The sequence below is a fragment of the Micromys minutus genome, assembly GCF_963924665.1.
Source record: "Micromys minutus genome assembly, chromosome: 2".
NCBI classification, from domain to species: Eukaryota; Metazoa; Chordata; class Mammalia; order Rodentia; family Muridae; genus Micromys; species Micromys minutus.
Window position 1 is genome coordinate 42,597,279 of NC_137971.1, and position 19,036 is coordinate 42,616,314.

Below are 19,036 nucleotides of genomic sequence, written 5' to 3' on the forward strand. Positions count from 1 at the left end.
ATGTTCACTTTATTAGACTTATTTATTTGTTCTAGTAGATTTCAACAATTATACTTTCAATTAAAGATATTTTTATTCCATATAATTCAGTTGCTCTTTTTTCTTGCCATTTTTCTCTTTATTGAAAGGATATAAAAAATTATGTAATAAGTGACCTAGATTCGCAAGCATTAAGCAATAATATTTCTAATATAAATTATTATCTTTAAATTATTGTATTTCTATAGTACTCTTATATTTGATTTGCTAAAATTATGTTTAAAAATTTCACATTTATTCTCATAAAATATCTTGATTTAATGGTTAACTATAGCTGAAATTGATCTAAGAAATTGGTTGGGTTTTTTTGTATTTATTATTATTATTATTATTATTATTATTATTATTATTATTTTAATTGAACAACTTTATTTTAAAAAACAAAGATAAATGTACAGATTTTAAAAGTATTTTTGCATAAAAGTATATGAATACATTTTTGTCAGTACTTGATTTTTTTAAGGTTTGATAGTATACATTAAAATCTTACTAGTTACAATGAGTATAAAGTACATGTAAAATAAGATGTAACCTGGAAATAGTCAAAGTTTTCTTGGTGTGTAAAGATTAAGTATAATGATTTTTTCTTTCTTTCTTTCTTTTTTTTTTTTTTTTTGGCCTTTGTTTTTCTTGAACTTCATAAAGTCTATGAGTTGTTTCTGGGGTGTTCAGAGCTTTCTGGGGTTAGTATCCAATTATCAGTGACTGCATATTATGTCTGTTCTTTTGTGACTGGGTTCCCTCACTCAGGATGATATTCTCTAGATGCATCCATTTTCTTAAGAATTTTATGAAGTCATTGTTTCTGGTAGCTGAGTAGTACTTCATTGTGTAAATATATTACAATTTTTGTATCCATTCATCTACTGAAGGACATCTGGGTTCTTTCCAGCTTCTGGCTGTTATAAATAGGGCTGCTATGAACCATGTGGTGCATGTGTCTTTGTTGTATGTTGGAGCTTCTCTGGGGTATATGCCCAGAAGTGGAATAACTGGGTCTTCAGGTGGTACTATATCCAGTTTTCTGAGGAACCGCCTGACTGATTTCCAGAGCGGTTGTACCAGTTTACAACCCCACCAACAGTGGAGAAATATTCCTCTTTCTCTGCATCCTCACCAGCATCTTCTGTCATCTGAATTTTTGATCTTAGCCATTCTGACTGGTGTGAGGTGGAATCTCAGGGTTGTTTTGATTTGCATTTCCCTGATGACTAAGGATATAGGCTTTTGTAGTAGGATTTGATGATTTCTTCAATTTCCTCGGTTTTAGTTGTTATGTCTTCTCTTTCATTTCTGATTTTGTTAATTTGGATACTCTCTCTTTGCCCTCTAGTTAGTCTGGCTAAGAGTTTACCGATCTTGTTAATTTTCTCAAAGAACCAGCTCCTGGTTTTGTTGATTCTTTGTATGGTTCTTTTTGTTTCTATTTGGTTGATTTCTGCTCTGATTTTGATTATTTTCTGCCATCTACTCCTCTTGGGTGTATCTGCTTCCTTTTGTTCTAGAGCTTTCAACTGTGCTGTCAAGTTGGTAGTGTATGTTCTCTCCAGGTTCTTTTTGGAGGAACTCAGAGCTATGAGTTTTCCTCTTAGTACTGCTTTCATTGCATTCCATAGGTTTGGGTATGTTGTGCTTTCATTTGCATTAAATTCTAGAAAATCTTTAATTTCTTTCTTTATTCTTTTTTGACCATGCTGTCATTGTGTAGAGCATTGTTCAGCTTCCATGTATATGTGGGCTTTTTGTTGTTATTAAAGACCAACCTTAGTCCATGATGATCTGATAGGATGCGTGGGAGTATTTCAATCTTCTTATATCTTCTGAGGCTCTTTTTGTGACCAACTATATGGTCAGTTTTGGAAAAGGTGCCATGAGGTGCTGAGAAGAAGATGTAATCTTTTGTTTTAGAAAATGTTCTGTAGATGTCTGTTAATTCCAATTGGTCATAACCTCTGCTAGTTTCAATGTGTCTTGTTCAGTTCTTGCTTCCATGATATGTCCATTGATGAGAGTGGGGTGTTGAAGTCTCCAACTATTATTGTGTGTGGTGCAATGTATGTTTTGAGCTTTAGTAGTGTTTCTTTTATGAATATGGGCACTCTTGTATTTGAAGCATATATGTTTAGATCAAAATTTTATCCTTATAATTTTTTCCTGTAATGAGTAAAAAGTGTCCTTCCTTATCTCTTTTGATTATTTTTGGTTGAAAATCTACTTTATTCGATATTACAAAGGCTACTCCAGCTTGTTTTTTCTTTTGGTCATTTGCTTAGAAGGTTTTTTCCCACCCTTTTACTCTGAGATATTGTCTGTCTTTGTCTCTGAGATGAGTTTCCTGTATGCAGCAAAATACTGGATCCTCTTTATGTATCCAGTTTGACAGTCTTTGTCTCTTTATTGGGGAATTGAGTCCATTTATGTTAACAGAAATTAAGGAGTAGTGGTTGCTGTTTCATACTATTTTAGCTTTTAGAGCTAGAATTATGTCTGTGAGTCTTCTTTTGTTTTTGTTTTTTTTTTTTCGTTTGTTTGTTTGTTTTTTCTTTTTTTCATGCTTTTTTTCGGGTGTAGTTTTCCTCCAAGTATTGGGTTTTCCATCTATTATTCTTTGTAGGGCTGGATTTGTGGTCAGATATTGTGTAAATTTAGTTTTGTCCTGGGATATCTTGTTCTCACCATCTATGCTAATTTGAGAGTTTTGCTGGATATAGTAACCTGGGTTGACATTTGTGCTCTCTTAGGGTCTGCATGATGTCTGTCTAGAATCTTCTAGCTTTCATAGTCTCTGTTGACTAATTCTGATTGGCTTGCCTTTATATGTTACATGTCCTTTTCCCCTTACTGCTTTTAGTATTCTTTCTTTGTGTTGAACACTTGGTGTTTTGACTATTATGTGTTGGGAGGAATTTCTTTTCTGGTCCAATCTATTTGGAGTTCTGAAGGCTTCTTTTATGCTCACAGTCATCTCATTCTTAAGGGTAGGGAAGTTTTCTTCTTCGATTTTGTTGAAGATATTTACTGTGCCTTTTAGTTGATATTCTTCGCCTTTTTTATTCCTATTATCCTTAGCTTTGGTCTTCTCATTGTGTCCTGGGTTCCTGGATATTTTGAGTTAGGAGCTTTTTGGTTTTTGCATCTTCTCTGACTGTTTTTTTTTTTTTTTTTTTTTTTTAATGTTGTCTTCAGCCCTTGAGATTCTCTCTTGCATTTCTTGTAGTCTGTTAGTGATGCTTACATCTGTGACTCCTGATTTTTTTAATAGGTTTTCTATCTCCAGGGTTGTCTCTCTTTGTGTTTTCTTTATTGTTTCTATTTCCATTCTCAATTCCTTCACCTGTTTGGTTGTGTTTTTCTGTAGTTCTTTGAATGATTTTTCATTTTCTCTTTAAGAGCTTTAAGAGCCTTTTCTGTGGGCCAGAAAGGAACCATTTCCACAAGTACTGCCAACCACTCTCTGTGCTCTGGGTACTCAGGCTACAACCTTACCAGGCCTGTGCCCTAGGTTCTCTGCTGGTCCAGGTGTGAAACAACCTGGGCATCTGGTCTGCAAGCACAGCCTTTCCAGGCTTTTTTTTTTTTTTTTTTTAAATAGTGCCAGGCATGAATTCCCTTCTATTGAGAAAACCTTAGTCTAGTTATGTGGCTGTTAGTTAGCTCCAGAATTATATCTTTCAAAATGCCTTGCCATTGTCATCATTGTTGTACCCAAGGTAGGCAGGAGTATAGATTTGGTTTTTTTTTTTTTCTCCCGTGGCAACTAGGATGACTCTTCTATACTGTAAGAGCTAATCTTCAGGAAGAGGCTTCCAGATCTGCTCCAGCTTAATTCCTCAAAGCTCTGTGTCTTAAGTGTGTGGTGTTTGGCAATAGGGCTTTACCTTCTGTCTCTGGAAGGCACCAGTAACAATGCCCTGTTGTTTTGAGGGTCTCTCTGTTACTTGCACCAACCTGTATTTTAAACAGTTTCCTATGCTTGGTACTTGGATTTTTATTAGTCTGTTATTTTGAAGGGACCGTGGTCTACCAAAGTTGCATTGCTTCAGTTAAACTGTGTGTGTGTGTTTGTGTGTATTTATATATGTAAGTTTAATTTAACATAAAATGATTACCTGTGGCTTTTTAAAAAATGGGTAGTCAGCTATAACACCTTCAATCTTTTCTTTTTAACAAAGGAATGCTCCTGTGTTACAGATAAGCAAAATACTTTAGAGATTACCAAAATAATCTTTATTATTGACAATGATAATCACTACATTTATCATGTTTTTAAATGTTCTAAAATGTGAATTTCTTGCACTTAATAATGAGGAAAATTAATGTCAAAAATAAAATTTACACACGATCACACAAGTAATTAATAGTGTTAAGATTCGATTTTAGTGCTCGACATCCTTAGCCATCAGGGAAATGCAAATCAAAACAACCCTGAGATTCCACCTCACACCAGTCAGATTGGCCAAGATCCAAAACTCAGATGACAGCAGATGCTGGTGAGGCTGCGGAGAAAGAGGAACACTTCTCCACTGTTGGTTGGGTTGCAAGCTAATACAACCACTCTGGAAATCTGTCTGGCGATACCTCAGAAAATTGGATATAGTGCTACCTGAAGACCCAGCTATTCCACTTCTGGGCATATACCCCAGAGACACTTTAATACACAACAAAGATATATGTGCCACAATGTTCATAGCAGCTCTATTTATAATTGCCAGAAGCTGGAAGGAACCCATATGTCCTTCAGAAGATGAATGGATACAAAAATTGTGGTACATATACACAATGGAATACTACTCAGCCTCCAGAAACAATGACTTAACCAAATTCTTAATAAAATGGCTGCATCTAGAGAATATCATCCTGAGTGAGATAACCCAGTCACAAAAGGACAGACATAATATGCAGTCACTGATAGTGGGATGCTAACCCCAGAGGCTTGCACTCCCCCAGAAACAACTCACAGACTGTATGAAGTCCAAGAAAATAAGAAAACAAAAAAAAATATACATATATTTACAAACAAGAAGACTTTGATTGTTTCCATGTTTCGTTTTGTTTTGCATGTACTTTACGCTTATTATAACTATTGGGTTTTCAATGCGTACTGTCGGGCCCTTGAAAAAAATCAAGTACTGACTAAAAAAAATATATTCACATGGTTTTATGTGAAAAATTATTTTAATGTCTGAAAAAACAGTACTGACAAAAAAGTATAATTTTAAGCAAAAATGTTTAAAATCTGTACATTTATCTTTGTTTTGTAAAATAAAGTTTAAAAAAAAATAACAAAAAAAAAAAAGATTCGATTTTAGGTTTTTGTTCCTTTAGATCTCCTTAGTGTCCATGTTGGTTTTATTAATCTGCTGTCAATGGTCATAATGCAGGAATAGTTCAGTGGAATGACTCAGCCACAGCCATATTTGTCATTAGTTTGCAGTGATCAGACAGTTTGTATCTGCCACTTTAGAGACTGGATCATGCGTGGTGTGTGATGAGAGCTGCTGCTAAATGCTCTGCTTCTAAAGCAGTGACTTGCAGTGGGTCCTCATTGGTGAAATGAAGGAGCAAGAATGTATGAATGTGGAACATAAGATTTGCATATGTTTGGGCATGTAGTCCCCAACTGATGGCACTGTTTGGAAGGTTATGAGTATTTTAGAAGCTGTAGTCTCTCTGGAGAAAATTGTTCATGGTGGACAAGACCTTGAGGTTTTATATCTGAGACCCACTTTCTAACCAGTAGTGTAACCAGCAGCCACAATCTTCTGAAACCATGCCTTCTTCACCATATTGCACTGTGTCCCCTCACAGCACAAGCCAAAAAAAACTTCCTCCTTTGAGTTGTTTCTTGTCAAGTATTTAGTCACAGGGAAAAAAAAAACAAACAGAACAAAAGATTAAAATGAAATTTCTGCAGTGTGTGTGTGTGTGTGTGTGTGTGTGTGTGCGCGCGCGCGCGCGCATGTGCACTCACGTGCTAGTATGTGTGTGAGAGGGTGTATGTGAGTGCATGGGTATATTATCTACTATTTTTCACCTTTCTTTTTATAGAATTATCTGTGTTCAGTGCTGTTGTCCTCTTGATTTTTAAACTGTTATTTATGTGTACTGATGTTTTTCTGCATGTGTATGTGTAGCATTTGCATGCCAGCTGCCCACAGAGCTCAGAAGAGGGCATTGGATGCCCGGGGACCACGGTCCCAGGTGGCTATGAGCTGCCCCGTGGGAGCTGCTATGAAACCCTAGAGCCTGTGAGCGTAGGCCACTGAGCCCTGCTCCAGTGCCCCTACCAAATGTTAAATTTGTTTATGCCTCAGTGGTTCCTGAATTAAATCTGGTAGGAAAACAAGGAGACAGACTTGGGCTTTAGTAACTGAGTATACATTTTAAACACTATTGGAGTCTTAGAATGTATTTACCTCAGTAGTTAATTGAATATAAAATTCGTTTGAGATTATGATCAGCAGAAATGTGATCACAGTTTTAACTGTCTTGACAATGAATCCAAGTGATGCTGCTCTCAGTGTTCATCTGCACAGGCCGTGCACTGGAACATGACAAGCTATGAGGGACAGCTCAGAGAGCTGAGGAAAAGCAGCTGCCAGCTGGAGAGGAGCCTACGTGCTCCTCCCTTGTCTGTGCTGGAATGCTGGCTGGCTTAAAGTCATTCTACAACGTATAAATCAGATAATTTTATTTTCAAAAGATAAATAATTGTGTTTGCTTCTTCTAATTAAATATAACCAAGCTGAATATTGCCTGATAGTTTCTGTGTTGATACATACATAGACATATTTTTAAAATATCTATTCTTTTGTGAGTATTAAATATATTTTGCTATTTTCTAGATTAAGAATCATTTCTCAATCCCAATTTCCGTTTTTGAAGGAGATACTTTATTGGGAATTGCTTCACCTGAAAATGAATTTAACATACCATTAGCATCTTATCGGTGAGTTCTTTATCTTTTTTACTTACCCGAAACTATTTTAGAGAATTTTAAATTTCAGATTATTTATAGGTGTTTTTGAATTATCAAACTTGATTGTTTATATGCTTAAATATCTCATCTAGTCTTGATTTCAAGGTACCTAGGTATTTTCTCAAAAGTAAAACTTATTGCATATTAATCTGCACATTATATGTTTACTAATTAATACAGTTATTACATATCTATTTGTTCATGTTTTTACTGTGTCTAAACATGATATGATTTCTACATTTATAGACTAAAATGATATTTACTTTTCAAAGTTTTTATAATAGAAGTTTTAAAAATTTTTTTAGGAAATAGTATCATTTTATTTATATGTGTTTATTAATAGTTTGGGAATAGAATTGTAATGTAATCTTTTTGTTCTTGGATATTTTCTCTGCTTACATTTCACATGTTATCCCCTTTCCCATTTTCCCCTCTGTGATTTCCCCCATCCCATCCTCCCTCCCTCTGTCTCCATGAGAGTGCTTCCCTACCCACCTACTCCCTCCTATCTTTCTGTCCCAGCATTTCCCCACACTGTTGTACCAAGCCCCCAAATGGCCAAGGACACCTTCTCCTGCCTATGCCCAACAAGGCCATTCTTTGCTACACATGCTGCTGGAACCATGGGTCCCTCCATGTGCACTCCCCAGTTGGTCGTCTAGTCCTGGGGAGCTCTGGGGGGTGCAGTTGGTTGACACTGTTGTTCCTCCTGTGGGGTTGCAACCCCCCTTAGCTCCTCGAGTCCTTCCTCCAACTCCTCCACCAGGGACCCCGTTCTCGGTCTAGTGGTTCATTGAAAGCATCCAACTCTGTGTTCCTCAAGCTCTGTCAGAGTCTATTAGGAGACAGCTATGCCAGGCACCTTCCAGCATGCACTTCTTGGCATCCATGATATTGCCTGGGCTTGGTAGCATTATATGAGATGCATCCCTGCAGTCTTTGGATGGCCCCTCCCTCAGTCTCCTCTCCAAACTCTGTCTCTGCATTTCTTCCTGTGAATGCCCTGTTCTTCCAAGAAGGACCGAAGCATCCCCACTTTGGTTTTCCAACTTCTTCAGGTTCACATGGTCTGTAAATTGTATCTTGGGTAATCTGAGCTTTTGGGCTAATATCTGCTTTTCAGTGAGTGAGTACCATGGGTGTTCTTTTGTGATTGGGTTACCTCATTCAAGATGTATTTTTCTAGTTCTATCCATTTACCTCAGAATTTCATAAAGTCATTGTTTTTAATTGCTGATGTGTAAATGTACCACATTTTTTGTCTATTTCTCTGTTGAAGGACATCTGGGTTCTTTCCAGCTTCTGGCTATTATAAACAAGGTTGTAGTTTATAATAATACACTATATTATAAACATAGTGTAGCATGTGTCTCTGTTATATGCTGGAGCATCTTTTGGGTATATGCCCAGGATTGGTATAGCTACTATTCCTTACTATCTCTTAACATCATTGGACTCAATTCCCCAATAAAACAACATAGACTATCAGACAGGATACATAAACATGACCCAACATTTTGTTGCATACAGGAAACACACCTCAGTGACAAAGGCAGTCACTATTTCAGAGTAAGAGGCTAGAAAACAATTCTCCAAGCAAATGGCCTTAAGAAACAAGCTGGAATGCAGTCACTGAATAATTGGATACTAACCCCAGAAAGCTCTGAACACCCAAGAAACATCTCACAGGTCATATGAAGCTCAAGAAAAACAAAGGCCAAAAGAAAGAAAGAAAGAAAGAAAGCCTCAGTCTTTCTTAGAAAAAAAAAATGTATAGCACCCTCTCAGAGTGTGGTACACCTGGACCTTAAATCACTAATAATCCAAGAGCTAAGAATATAGCCTTGTGGCAATTTTTGGTATCCAAAGATCATTATGCTTAATCTATACTCACCAAGAAAACTGTTTCCATGTTACGTTTCCTACATGTACTTTATGCTTATGGTAAATAGTGGGATTTCAATGCATTCTATCAAACCGCTGAAAGAATTAAGTACTGACAAAAAATATTCATGTAGTGGTATGCCAAAAAACCTTTAAAATTCTGTATATGTATTCCTCTTTTTTAAAAAATAAAGTTGTAAGAGAGGGAAAAAAAGAAATAAACTGTAGTAGCCAGTCTAATATCAAATAAAATTGACATTCAACCAAAAGTTATCTAAAAAGATAAGGAAGGACATTTTGTACTCATCACAGAAAAAAATCTACCAGGATGAACTCTGAATTCTGAACATCTATGCTCCAAATGTAAAGGCACCCACATTCATACAAGAAACTTTTACTAAAGCTCAAAGCATATATTGCACCACACACAATAGTAGTAGGAGACTTCAACACTCCACTCTCTTCAATGGACAGAGCATGAAAACAGAACCTGCACAGAGACAGAGTGAAACTAACAAATTATGAAACAAATGGATTTGACAGATATCTATAGGACCTTTCACACTAAAAGAATATACCTTCTTCTCAGCACCTCATGGCACCTTCTCTAAAATTGATCCTATGATCTGCCACAAAACAGGCCTCAACAGATACAAGAAGATTGAAATAATCCCATGCCTCCTATCAGATCACCATGACCGAATACTGGTCTTCAGTAACAACAAAAACAGCAGAAAACTCACATACACATGGAAGCTGAGCAATGCTCTACTCAATGATAACTTGTTCAAGGAAGAAATAAAGTAATTTAAAACTTTTTAGAATTTAATGGAAATGAAGGCACAACATACCCAAAGTTATGGCATACAATGAAGGCAGTGCCTGAGCACCTCCAAAAAGAAACTGGAGAGAGCACATACTAGCAGCTTGACTGCACACCTGAATGCTCTAGAACACAAAGAATCAAATATACCCAAGAGAAGTAGATGGCAGGAAATATTCAAACTCAGACATGAAATAAACCAAGTATAAACAAAAAGAACTATACAAAAAAATCAGCAAGACCAGAAGCTAGTTCTTTGAAAACATTATCAAGATAGATAAAGCCATAGCCAGACTTACCATAGGACACAGGGGCAGTATCCAAATGAACAAAATATGAAATGAAAAGGGAGATGTATATGATCTTAAATATTTAACATAATTAAACTATATAACTATGTTTCCAGAAAAATAAATTATGATAAATTAAGACATAAGTTATGTATTTTTGTATCATAATAAACAATGTCTTTAAGAACTGAATTTGAACTGGAGGATAAAAGCTTATGTAGCATTCAGCTCTATAGCTTACCAGTATTGAAAAGCAAACTAACGAAGACTGAGCATTTTTGTATTTTCACTTCTATCTTCCAGTTGGTACTTAATAGAAGTGTTTGATATCCAGGCAAGTTGTCTCATGCCTTGGGACTTGAGCCAAGAAGCTGCAATAAGCTTGAGGTTAGCTTAGGATACATAGGGAGTTTCAAGCCAGCCAGGGCTACAGGCTTCAACTTTGTTCCACAGAAGTTAATATAAATTAATAAATAATGAAATAAACAATGCTTTGACCAACTATGAATTTTTTGGCCTTCATTTGAGGAGATTTAATTTTTATCTAATACTAGAAACAAAATGTAAAGTAGATTAAAGTTATAGAGATAATATAAAGGTAGAAAAGGCAAAATAAACTGTTGTCAGTAGTTTAGTATGTGTATCAGAAGACCATATTTAAATATCACCTCTAACTCCAGAGCACTAGTATCTGGAAGTCACAAGAAAGGGCAATAGGGTGGAAGGTTCGATGTGCCCCATTGAGTTAAGTTACAATAATGTTACATATAATACAGAAATATAGAAAAGATATTGAAACTTTTAAGGCTAGATATTAGGAAAGTAATTGGAGATAGAGATTATTTTGTCTGTAATCACAACACTGAGAAAGCAGAAAAAGTGACTGGCTTGTGGGCAGCCAGTCTAGCCAAACCAGAGCTCCAAATGTAAAGAGAGACCCCGGTTTCCACATGCAAATGCATGCACCCTCACATACATACACGGACCACACATTCCATTTGTAAATGCATGCATCGTACATATAAGCACACACTACACACGATATTCTTCAAAAAATTAAAATTTAAATATATATTGAATGTACATATGTTGCAGCTTGTAGTAATAATAATCGTCAAAATAATTTGGTGAGCCTCTGGAAAATTGCATTGATTGCATAGTTCTGAAGCATGAGAAAACACTCACTACTGAAATACTGAAGAAATTCAGTGTCCCAGGCAATAGTGTTTTATTCTAATTTAAGGTTTTGGTGGTTGTGGTGGTGGTAGTAGTGGTTGATTGATTTTGTTTTTTTTGGTGGGTGTTTTGGTTTGATTTTGTTGTTACTTGTTTGTTTTGTTTTGTTTGTCTGTGTTTGGAGTCAGGGCTTCCCCGTGTAGCCCTGGCTGTCTTAGAACTGCAGACTATGTCTGCACTATGCTGGCCTCAAACTGAGATCTCCCTGCCCCTACCTCCTCCACAAGCTACCACTACCTGGCCTAATGTAAGGTCTTTTAAAATGTTTTAAAATTGTATTTATTTGTTAATGCAGATCATACCTTTCCTTGAAGCCAGAAGATGAGGACTACCAGCCTTGTGAAGGAATTGACTTTGAAGAACTCATAAAATATGATGGACAGCTTCTGAAGAAGAAATGTATATCTACTAACCCCTCTAAGAAATCATTTGTTATTAATATTGTCCCAGAAAAGGATAATCTGTCTTCCTTGTCAGTGTATTCAGAAGATGGCTGGGACTTACCATATATAATGCACTTGTGGCCGCCTATCCTCATCCGGAATCTTCTGCCCTACAAAATTGCTTATTACCTTGAGGTACTTCCCAGCTTCTGAGTGTTGTTCTGTCTTTGACTTTGTTGTAGCTTGCTTATTTTTAAGTTCTAAACAAAATAGTTTGAAGTTGTAACAGAGGTTACAGCATTACTTTAAAATGGGCATTTCCCAAATGGAAATTTCAATGTTTTTAACGAGATAATTTAGGACTTTCAAGCCTAATGACCTGAGTTGAACGTCCACAATTCACATGATGGAGAGAACCAACTACAAAAAGTTTCCTGTGGCCTCCACAATAGGTAGTAGCATGTGCACATCATGTGTGTGAGCATTGTCTTTCACACACACAATAAACCAAACTAAACGTTTTCAAAAAGATAATTTGAAAGAAAGTATGTTTTATTAATTTATCTTAGAAATCTATTTAACTGTGTATAATTATGTACAAATATGGTATGTAAACTGTACAACAGTGTGTAGGCCTGTACAATAAATGGCATATGATCACCCCTGAAGATGCCACTTAATTTTTTAAGAGTTATCTTTGAGTCCTTTCTTTTGGTATGAAGTTCAGATGTTGCATGTTTAAGTATGGTGGCTAATGAATCACAAACCAGCATGGGATTGGGATTGAAGTGACATTAAGTGCAGTATTTACACAATTCATGTCTTAAAGAAAGTTTTATTTCCTATAAAGAATGCTTTTTCTACTAAGTACTGTCTATTTTAGATTAAATCAGTGTTTTCTCTAAGATTTCTTTGTAAATATTTTTGAATATTTCTTAATATAATAAAGTAGCTCTTCACTGTTGTCTATTCTCTGTAGGTTTATTTAACTCTGTGAGTTACAATATGTTTAAAGTTCTGTGATGCATTTTTAAGTAAGAGGAATTAACTTATCCGTGGTTATGTTTTTAACATGACATATTGCCATAATTATAAGTCGTTGATACTTTCACCATCATGACTTGATGTTATATCCTAACCAGTTACTGACATATCTTTTGAGGTAGAATATATTTTTGTATTTATATACTTGTATTAAATGGAAATAGTGATAATACTTGTAGTTAGGTCATAGGAAAATTAAAATAGTTAAGTAAAAAGAGGACTTACCACCTTGCTTTATAAGGACATGGTTGCCATTTATAGGCACATTAGCACACCAACACCACCATCCACCATCATTGTCTTGCGAAAATCTTCTCTGTGTAAAAGTTCAACAATTGATATTACTTAAGACTTAAGGAATTCTGTCATAATGGTAGGAAAGCTGGGTAATGAAGGTTTGAATGGAGGAAAATAAATGATTTTTCCATGTATAGTAAACACCTGATAATGGAGGAAGGGTATGTTTTAAAGTGGCAGGCAATATGTGATGCTCTTTTTGGATTATAACAATAATCTTGCACAATTTTATTTTATAAGTTAGGGCTTATTTTATTTTTATTGACTGGCATTATAGTTACATCTTGCTGTGAAGTTCCGTGTGTCATTGAATCTTAGCCTTTCGTTGTAGCTTACATAGGCCATTTTATAGGTACAATTGCCCAAATGTAGACCAAGCACTGGGGTAGGTTTACAGCTTGAAGAACATTGAGGGCTTGGTCTGATAGTTATTTTAAAAAGAGTTTTGTGTGGTATTTCAAAAAAAATGAATGCTTTTGGAAGTTTGTTTTTCAGAAGCATGTTTAAGTTTGGTTTTTGTTTTGCTTTCTTACTCCAGGGCATCGAGAACACGGTTTTTACTTTAAACGAAGGACATTCATCACAGGTCTATAATGTAGACATGGACCAAGCCAAGCTACACTTAAAATTACTTGACTATCTTAATCATGATTGGAAAAGTGAATTTTATATAAAACCTAATCAACAAGACATCAATTTCATCAATTTTACATGTCTCACAGAAATGGAAAAGAGTGATTTGGATATTGCTATTCATATGGCTTACAATACTGGTCAGACTGTTGTGGCATTTCATAGTCCATACTGGATGGTCAATAAAACTAACCGGATGTTACAGTACAAAGCAGATGGAATTCACCGAAAGCATCCACCTAATTATAAAAAGCCAGTTCTCTTTTCCTTTCAGCCAAACCACTTTTTTAACAACAATAAGGTATTCGTTATTTTTTCTAACTCTTTCTTTTTAAACATTCTGTTTCAGTTTTTAGAACTCTGAAGAATAAAATTTTAAATTTAAACAGAAATAATACTTGAGGTTAAAGGGTTAGCATAGCTGGGTAGAGTACCATTTACAGGTAATCTCAGCATCAGGATGGTAGGAGGATATTGATTGTGAGGTCTGTGTATGTACCTGCTAAGTTACATCTAGCCTGAGTTGCACAGAGACCTTGTCTCAGAAATATCTAACCATAAAAATACAGTAAGCCTTTAATGTTAACAAAAATGCATTACATTATTAATATATTTTTTTTTTGCTAAAATGTGCAAGGCTTTGGGTTTGATCTGCCACACAACACACAGCTAGATGGTATATAAATTGTAATGTATCTCAAATTCTTCCCCTAGGTCCAGCTTATGATAACTGATAGTGAGCTTTCTGATCAGTTTTCAATTGATACTGTTGGTAGTCATGGAGCCATTAAATGCAAGGGTCTGAAAATGGAATATCAAGTAAGTGTCTTCTATGCTAAAGAAACTTTTATTTGTAATGTATCTGTTAGATACTTAAATTTTGTAAGTGTACAATGGTTTTCAAGCAGTTTTAATTTTTTGCTTATAGGTTGGTGTCACTATAAATCTCAGCAGTTTTAACATTACCAGAATTGTGACATTCATTCCTTTTTATATGATTAAAAACAAAAGCAAATACCATATATCAGTGGCAGAAGAAGGAAGTGATAAATGGCTCTCTCTTGACTTAGAGCAGGTGCGTAAATGAATTTCATAAAGTACATTCTACTCCTGTGTGCTGTTTACATGATAGAAGTCTATGAAAATACCACAGGGAAGCCTGACTGTAAAGTGGAAGTATGCAAATTAAAGCATACTTCTTTTAATTGTGTTTTATTTTTAATGTTACATTCCTTAATTTATAATAGTTTTAATTCTCCTGTAGCCTAATTTTCTTTCAATTCTGTCTTAGTTAGGATTTACTGCTGTGAAGTGACACCACAAACTCACGCAACTCTTATAAGGGAAAACTTTTAATTGGAGATGACTTATAAGTTCAGAGGTTCAGTCTATTATCATCAAGGCAGGAAGCGTAGTGGTGTTCAAGCAGACAGGGTACTGGAGAAGGAACTGAGTTCTACATCTTGGTCAAAAGGCAAACAGGATAAGACTAACTCCCATGTGGATAAGAGGAGGGTCTCAAATCCCAACCAACTCTACAGTGACACATTTCCTTCAGAAGACCACACCTACTCCAACAAGGCCACATATCCCAATCCCACTCCCTGGGCCAAGCATATTCCAACCATCATAATTTCGATGAAACTTTATTTACTTTCTCCTAGGTTTTACTTAATTATTAAAAACTGTGTATTTGCTCCCTAGGATTACTTAACTCAACCAGAACAATAGACTCTACCAGTTCTAACAAGTTTGGCTAAATAACCAGAGTAGACATTTGTAAATAATATTTGCAAATAACTAGAAGTATAGATAAGAGATTATTCAAGAGCAGCAAAGTTTTAATATTCTTTATGAAGCTGATGGGAATGTCTATATATGCTAAGTCAAACTTGCTTCTTGAAAGAAGGTAAGGGTCACTTAAAGTTTGCATTTTTTGTCAGATAGATGGAGGTATTTTCTAAATGATAACTGAGAGGTTGATACGTTATCTAGATTTAGTGAGCTTTCATTCTAAAATGGTAAGATAGTGTTTATTATTTATGTTCATGGCTCCTTCCCGTATATAAGATCTATTCTAGGGCATATTCCTAAAGTTTTAGAATTTCTACTAGAGTTGAATTTGAAATAAATGATGTCAGTTTTTTTGTCCACATAAGTTTTAATCATTATCTGTTATGGCAGTTCTTGTTTTGTTTTGTTTTAATGTCAAGTTCTGGTTCTAATGTCTCATATCTTTCCTACCAATATCTTCAGTTTCTGTTTTCTTGAAAATTATGCTATGACTCTCTCACTTCTTTGGAGGTAACATGTCTTTCTTCTCTACTGCATTATAGGCCTTTATTCTTTTATTAATATAGGGCTATGTCTGTATATGAGTTACTAGTTATTTTCCTGAATTACTTACATATCTCTGACTTAATGCTACTTCCAGTAAAACTTAAAACTGATATCTCTTTAAACATTGATTGTGCTTCATTCTAAGGTCAACTAAGTTAAGATTTCATATTGCCTAAAAGTTTTACCTGAAAAAATAGGTTTGGGGCCATGAGATAGACTTCTCAGCGGCATGGATATATTTAGGCTTAGGTTTTTCAAAACCTATTTTAATAAAGTTTCTTAAACACTTTAACCTCCAAAGGTAAGTGAGAATGAAAGGTTAGTAGAAAGAGGGACACGAACCTGTTCAGAATTAGTTCTTTAAGGAAATTCCTTATACCACACACAAATCAGCAGAGGCAGTCCAGTCCACCTGGAAACCACCAGATCAGCAGTGGAAGTTAAGTTTAGGAGAAACCACGAGGTTCTGCCAATTGACAAGAGTGCACAGAAATGGCAAGAAGCCACAAGAATTATCAACAGAAGTCCTTTGGTACTTTTTTTTCTATGAAGCCACAAAAAATGATGATCTTTGCAAAGATCAGCTAAAAGCCCAATGAAGACCAGCAAGGTAAACCAATGCCAGAGTGGCTACTGTCATATTATGCTCTTTGCAAACATCATGTGTCCTCTCTAGCATCTGCTCCAGCAAAACTTGACAAAAGTGAGTCTCTAATAGATATCTAGGGGATGAGTATGACAGACAGTGTCAACGAGAATAAGACACTAATGAAGGAGAGTTTTTGACGTTTGGAGGGGAAATAAAGCCAATATTATTGGAGCTTTTCTTAGTTGGGGTTTTACTGCTGTGAACAGACACTGTGACCAAGGCAGCTCTTGTAAGGATTACATTTAATTGAGACTGGCTTACACAGGTTCAAAGGCTCAGTTCATTATCACCAAGGCATTATCATCAGGCAGGCTTGGTGCAGGAGAAGTTGAATTTCTGCATCTTCATCTGAAGACTGCAAAGAGAAAACTGGCTTATAGGCTGCTAGGATGAGGCTCTTAAAGCCCACACCCCAGTGACACACCTAGTCCAACAAGGCCACACATCTTAGTAGTGCCACTCCCCATGCCAAACATACAAATCATCACATAGAGTGAATGATTAGAAGATAAAGCCATAGTGAGAAGAAAGTGTAATTATGCAGGTTTTTATAACCATCATAAATATTTTACCTTAAAATTAAATGGGACCTGTGAAAAAGGTTTGATTTAAGAAAATGTTTTGTTTTGCCTTTTTTAACCCCCCACTGGATGGTTTTGGCTTCTTTGTCAAAGATCAAGTGACCATAGGTGTGTGGATTCATTTCTGGGTCTTCAGTTCTATTCCACTGATCTACCTGCCTGTCTCTGTACCAATACTTTGCAGTTTTTATCACTGTTGCTCTGTAATACAGCTTGAGGTCAGGGATGGTGATTCCTCCGGGAAGGTCTTTTATTGTTGAGAATAGTTTTCGATATCCTGGATTGTTTGTGATTCCAGATGAATTTGAAATTGCTCTTTCTATCTCTCTGAAGAATTGAGTTGGAATTTTGATGGGGATTGCAATGAATATGTAGATTGCTTTTGGTAAGATGGCCATTTTTGCTGTTAATCCTACCTATCCATGAGCATGGAAGATCTTTCCATCCTCTGAGGTCTGCTTTGATTTCTTTCTTCAGAAACTTGAAGATCTTGTCATACAGATCTTTTACTTACTTGGTTTGAGACAGTATTTTCAACAAATGGTGCTGGTTCAACTAGCAGTCAGCATGTTGTAGAATGCAAATTGATCCATTTTTATCTCCTCATATAAAGCTCAAGTCCAAGTGTTATCAAGGACTTTCACAAAAACCAAATATGATGAGTCTAATGGAAGAGAAAAATGGGGAAGAACCTTGAACATCCTGATTTTTTAAGGTTCAAAAATAAACAAACAAAAGCACCTAACCCACCCTGCCCCCAATAAAAACAACCTTCACAAATTGTCTAGTCCTAAGAGTTCCCCTACTTAACACTGCATTATTATTTTTACATGTTAGGTTGTTAAACATTAAAACACAGTATGAAACTTTGTCTCTAAAGGAACACCAGGCTTGAAGATGTTTAGAATGCATATCAGTTTTAATATATTTAGTTCCTCATTGGGAATAGATTTCTATGAGTATTGCTTCTATTTTGAGTCTTGCAGTTGCGGAGTGATGGCAGCAGTGTGGGCAGACATGTTTAAAGTTTACTTGCTACTCTTTAAAGCTGTTAAATGACCTAAGTATTTGTGATGAGACCTACTTAAATATGTGGAATACATTTTTAGTGTATCCCCTTTTGGCCTGAGAATTCCTCCAATATTCTTCTTATTCAAGTCGAGAGGAGTGAAGGTCCTCCGAAAAGGATATACTTTAACAAGCAAGATAGTTGTATTTTACTGCGGCTGAATAATGAGGTGAGTGCTTTGTCTTGATATTCATGATCATTATTTTGTGTATCATTGGAAAAACTAATGTTTACACATTAGTGCTACACTTTGCTTTTTGTAACAAATAATTTTCTGATAATTTTTCTCCCTTACTAAAAATTAATCATCATTATTTTTATGAAAAAAAGGGTAAAACAATTGTACAATAATTGGTTATATAGAAAGTTAGAGGTCATGTCTCTAGAGTAAACACTGGAATATACTGAAATTTCACTTACATATAATAGAGTTTTATTGTTAAGTAGAAATGACAAATGACTGGATTGTATTCTAATTCTTCACAAAAAGTAAATCATAAATTTATGAATAGTTTTCTTACTGAATGCTATCAGTTAGAATTCTGAACAAAATTATCACATTAAAAATTTTTTCATCCTTTAAGCTTGGAGGTGTTATTGCAGAAGTTAATTTGGCTGAGCACTCTACAGTTATTACATTTTCAGATTACCATGATGGAGCAGCTACATTTCTACTAATAAATCACACCAAGAGTGACCCTGTACAGTACAACCAAAGGTAAGGAAAATTTCACACTACTGTGGCATCATCGGATGAGGAAGCCTCAACTCCTTCTAATGGTTCATTAA

The 19,036-nt window shown here is 35.5% G+C and overlaps 1 protein-coding gene across 1 annotated transcript in view; it reads left to right on the forward strand.

Annotated features, from left to right (window-relative positions):
• The window catches only part of VPS13A (vacuolar protein sorting 13 homolog A), a 174,329-nt gene that overhangs the window by 107,492 nt on the left and 47,801 nt on the right, over nucleotides 1-19,036 (forward strand). Inside the window, exons 46-52 of the mRNA XM_080912186.1 lie at nucleotides 6,885-6,988; nucleotides 11,547-11,829; nucleotides 13,514-13,909; nucleotides 14,323-14,427; nucleotides 14,537-14,683; nucleotides 18,288-18,416; nucleotides 18,832-18,965. Of these exons, the coding sequence (XP_080768312.1) occupies nucleotides 6,885-6,988; nucleotides 11,547-11,829; nucleotides 13,514-13,909; nucleotides 14,323-14,427; nucleotides 14,537-14,683; nucleotides 18,288-18,416; nucleotides 18,832-18,965 (1,298 nt within the window). The remainder of the gene's footprint in view (nucleotides 1-6,884; nucleotides 6,989-11,546; nucleotides 11,830-13,513; nucleotides 13,910-14,322; nucleotides 14,428-14,536; nucleotides 14,684-18,287; nucleotides 18,417-18,831; nucleotides 18,966-19,036) is intronic.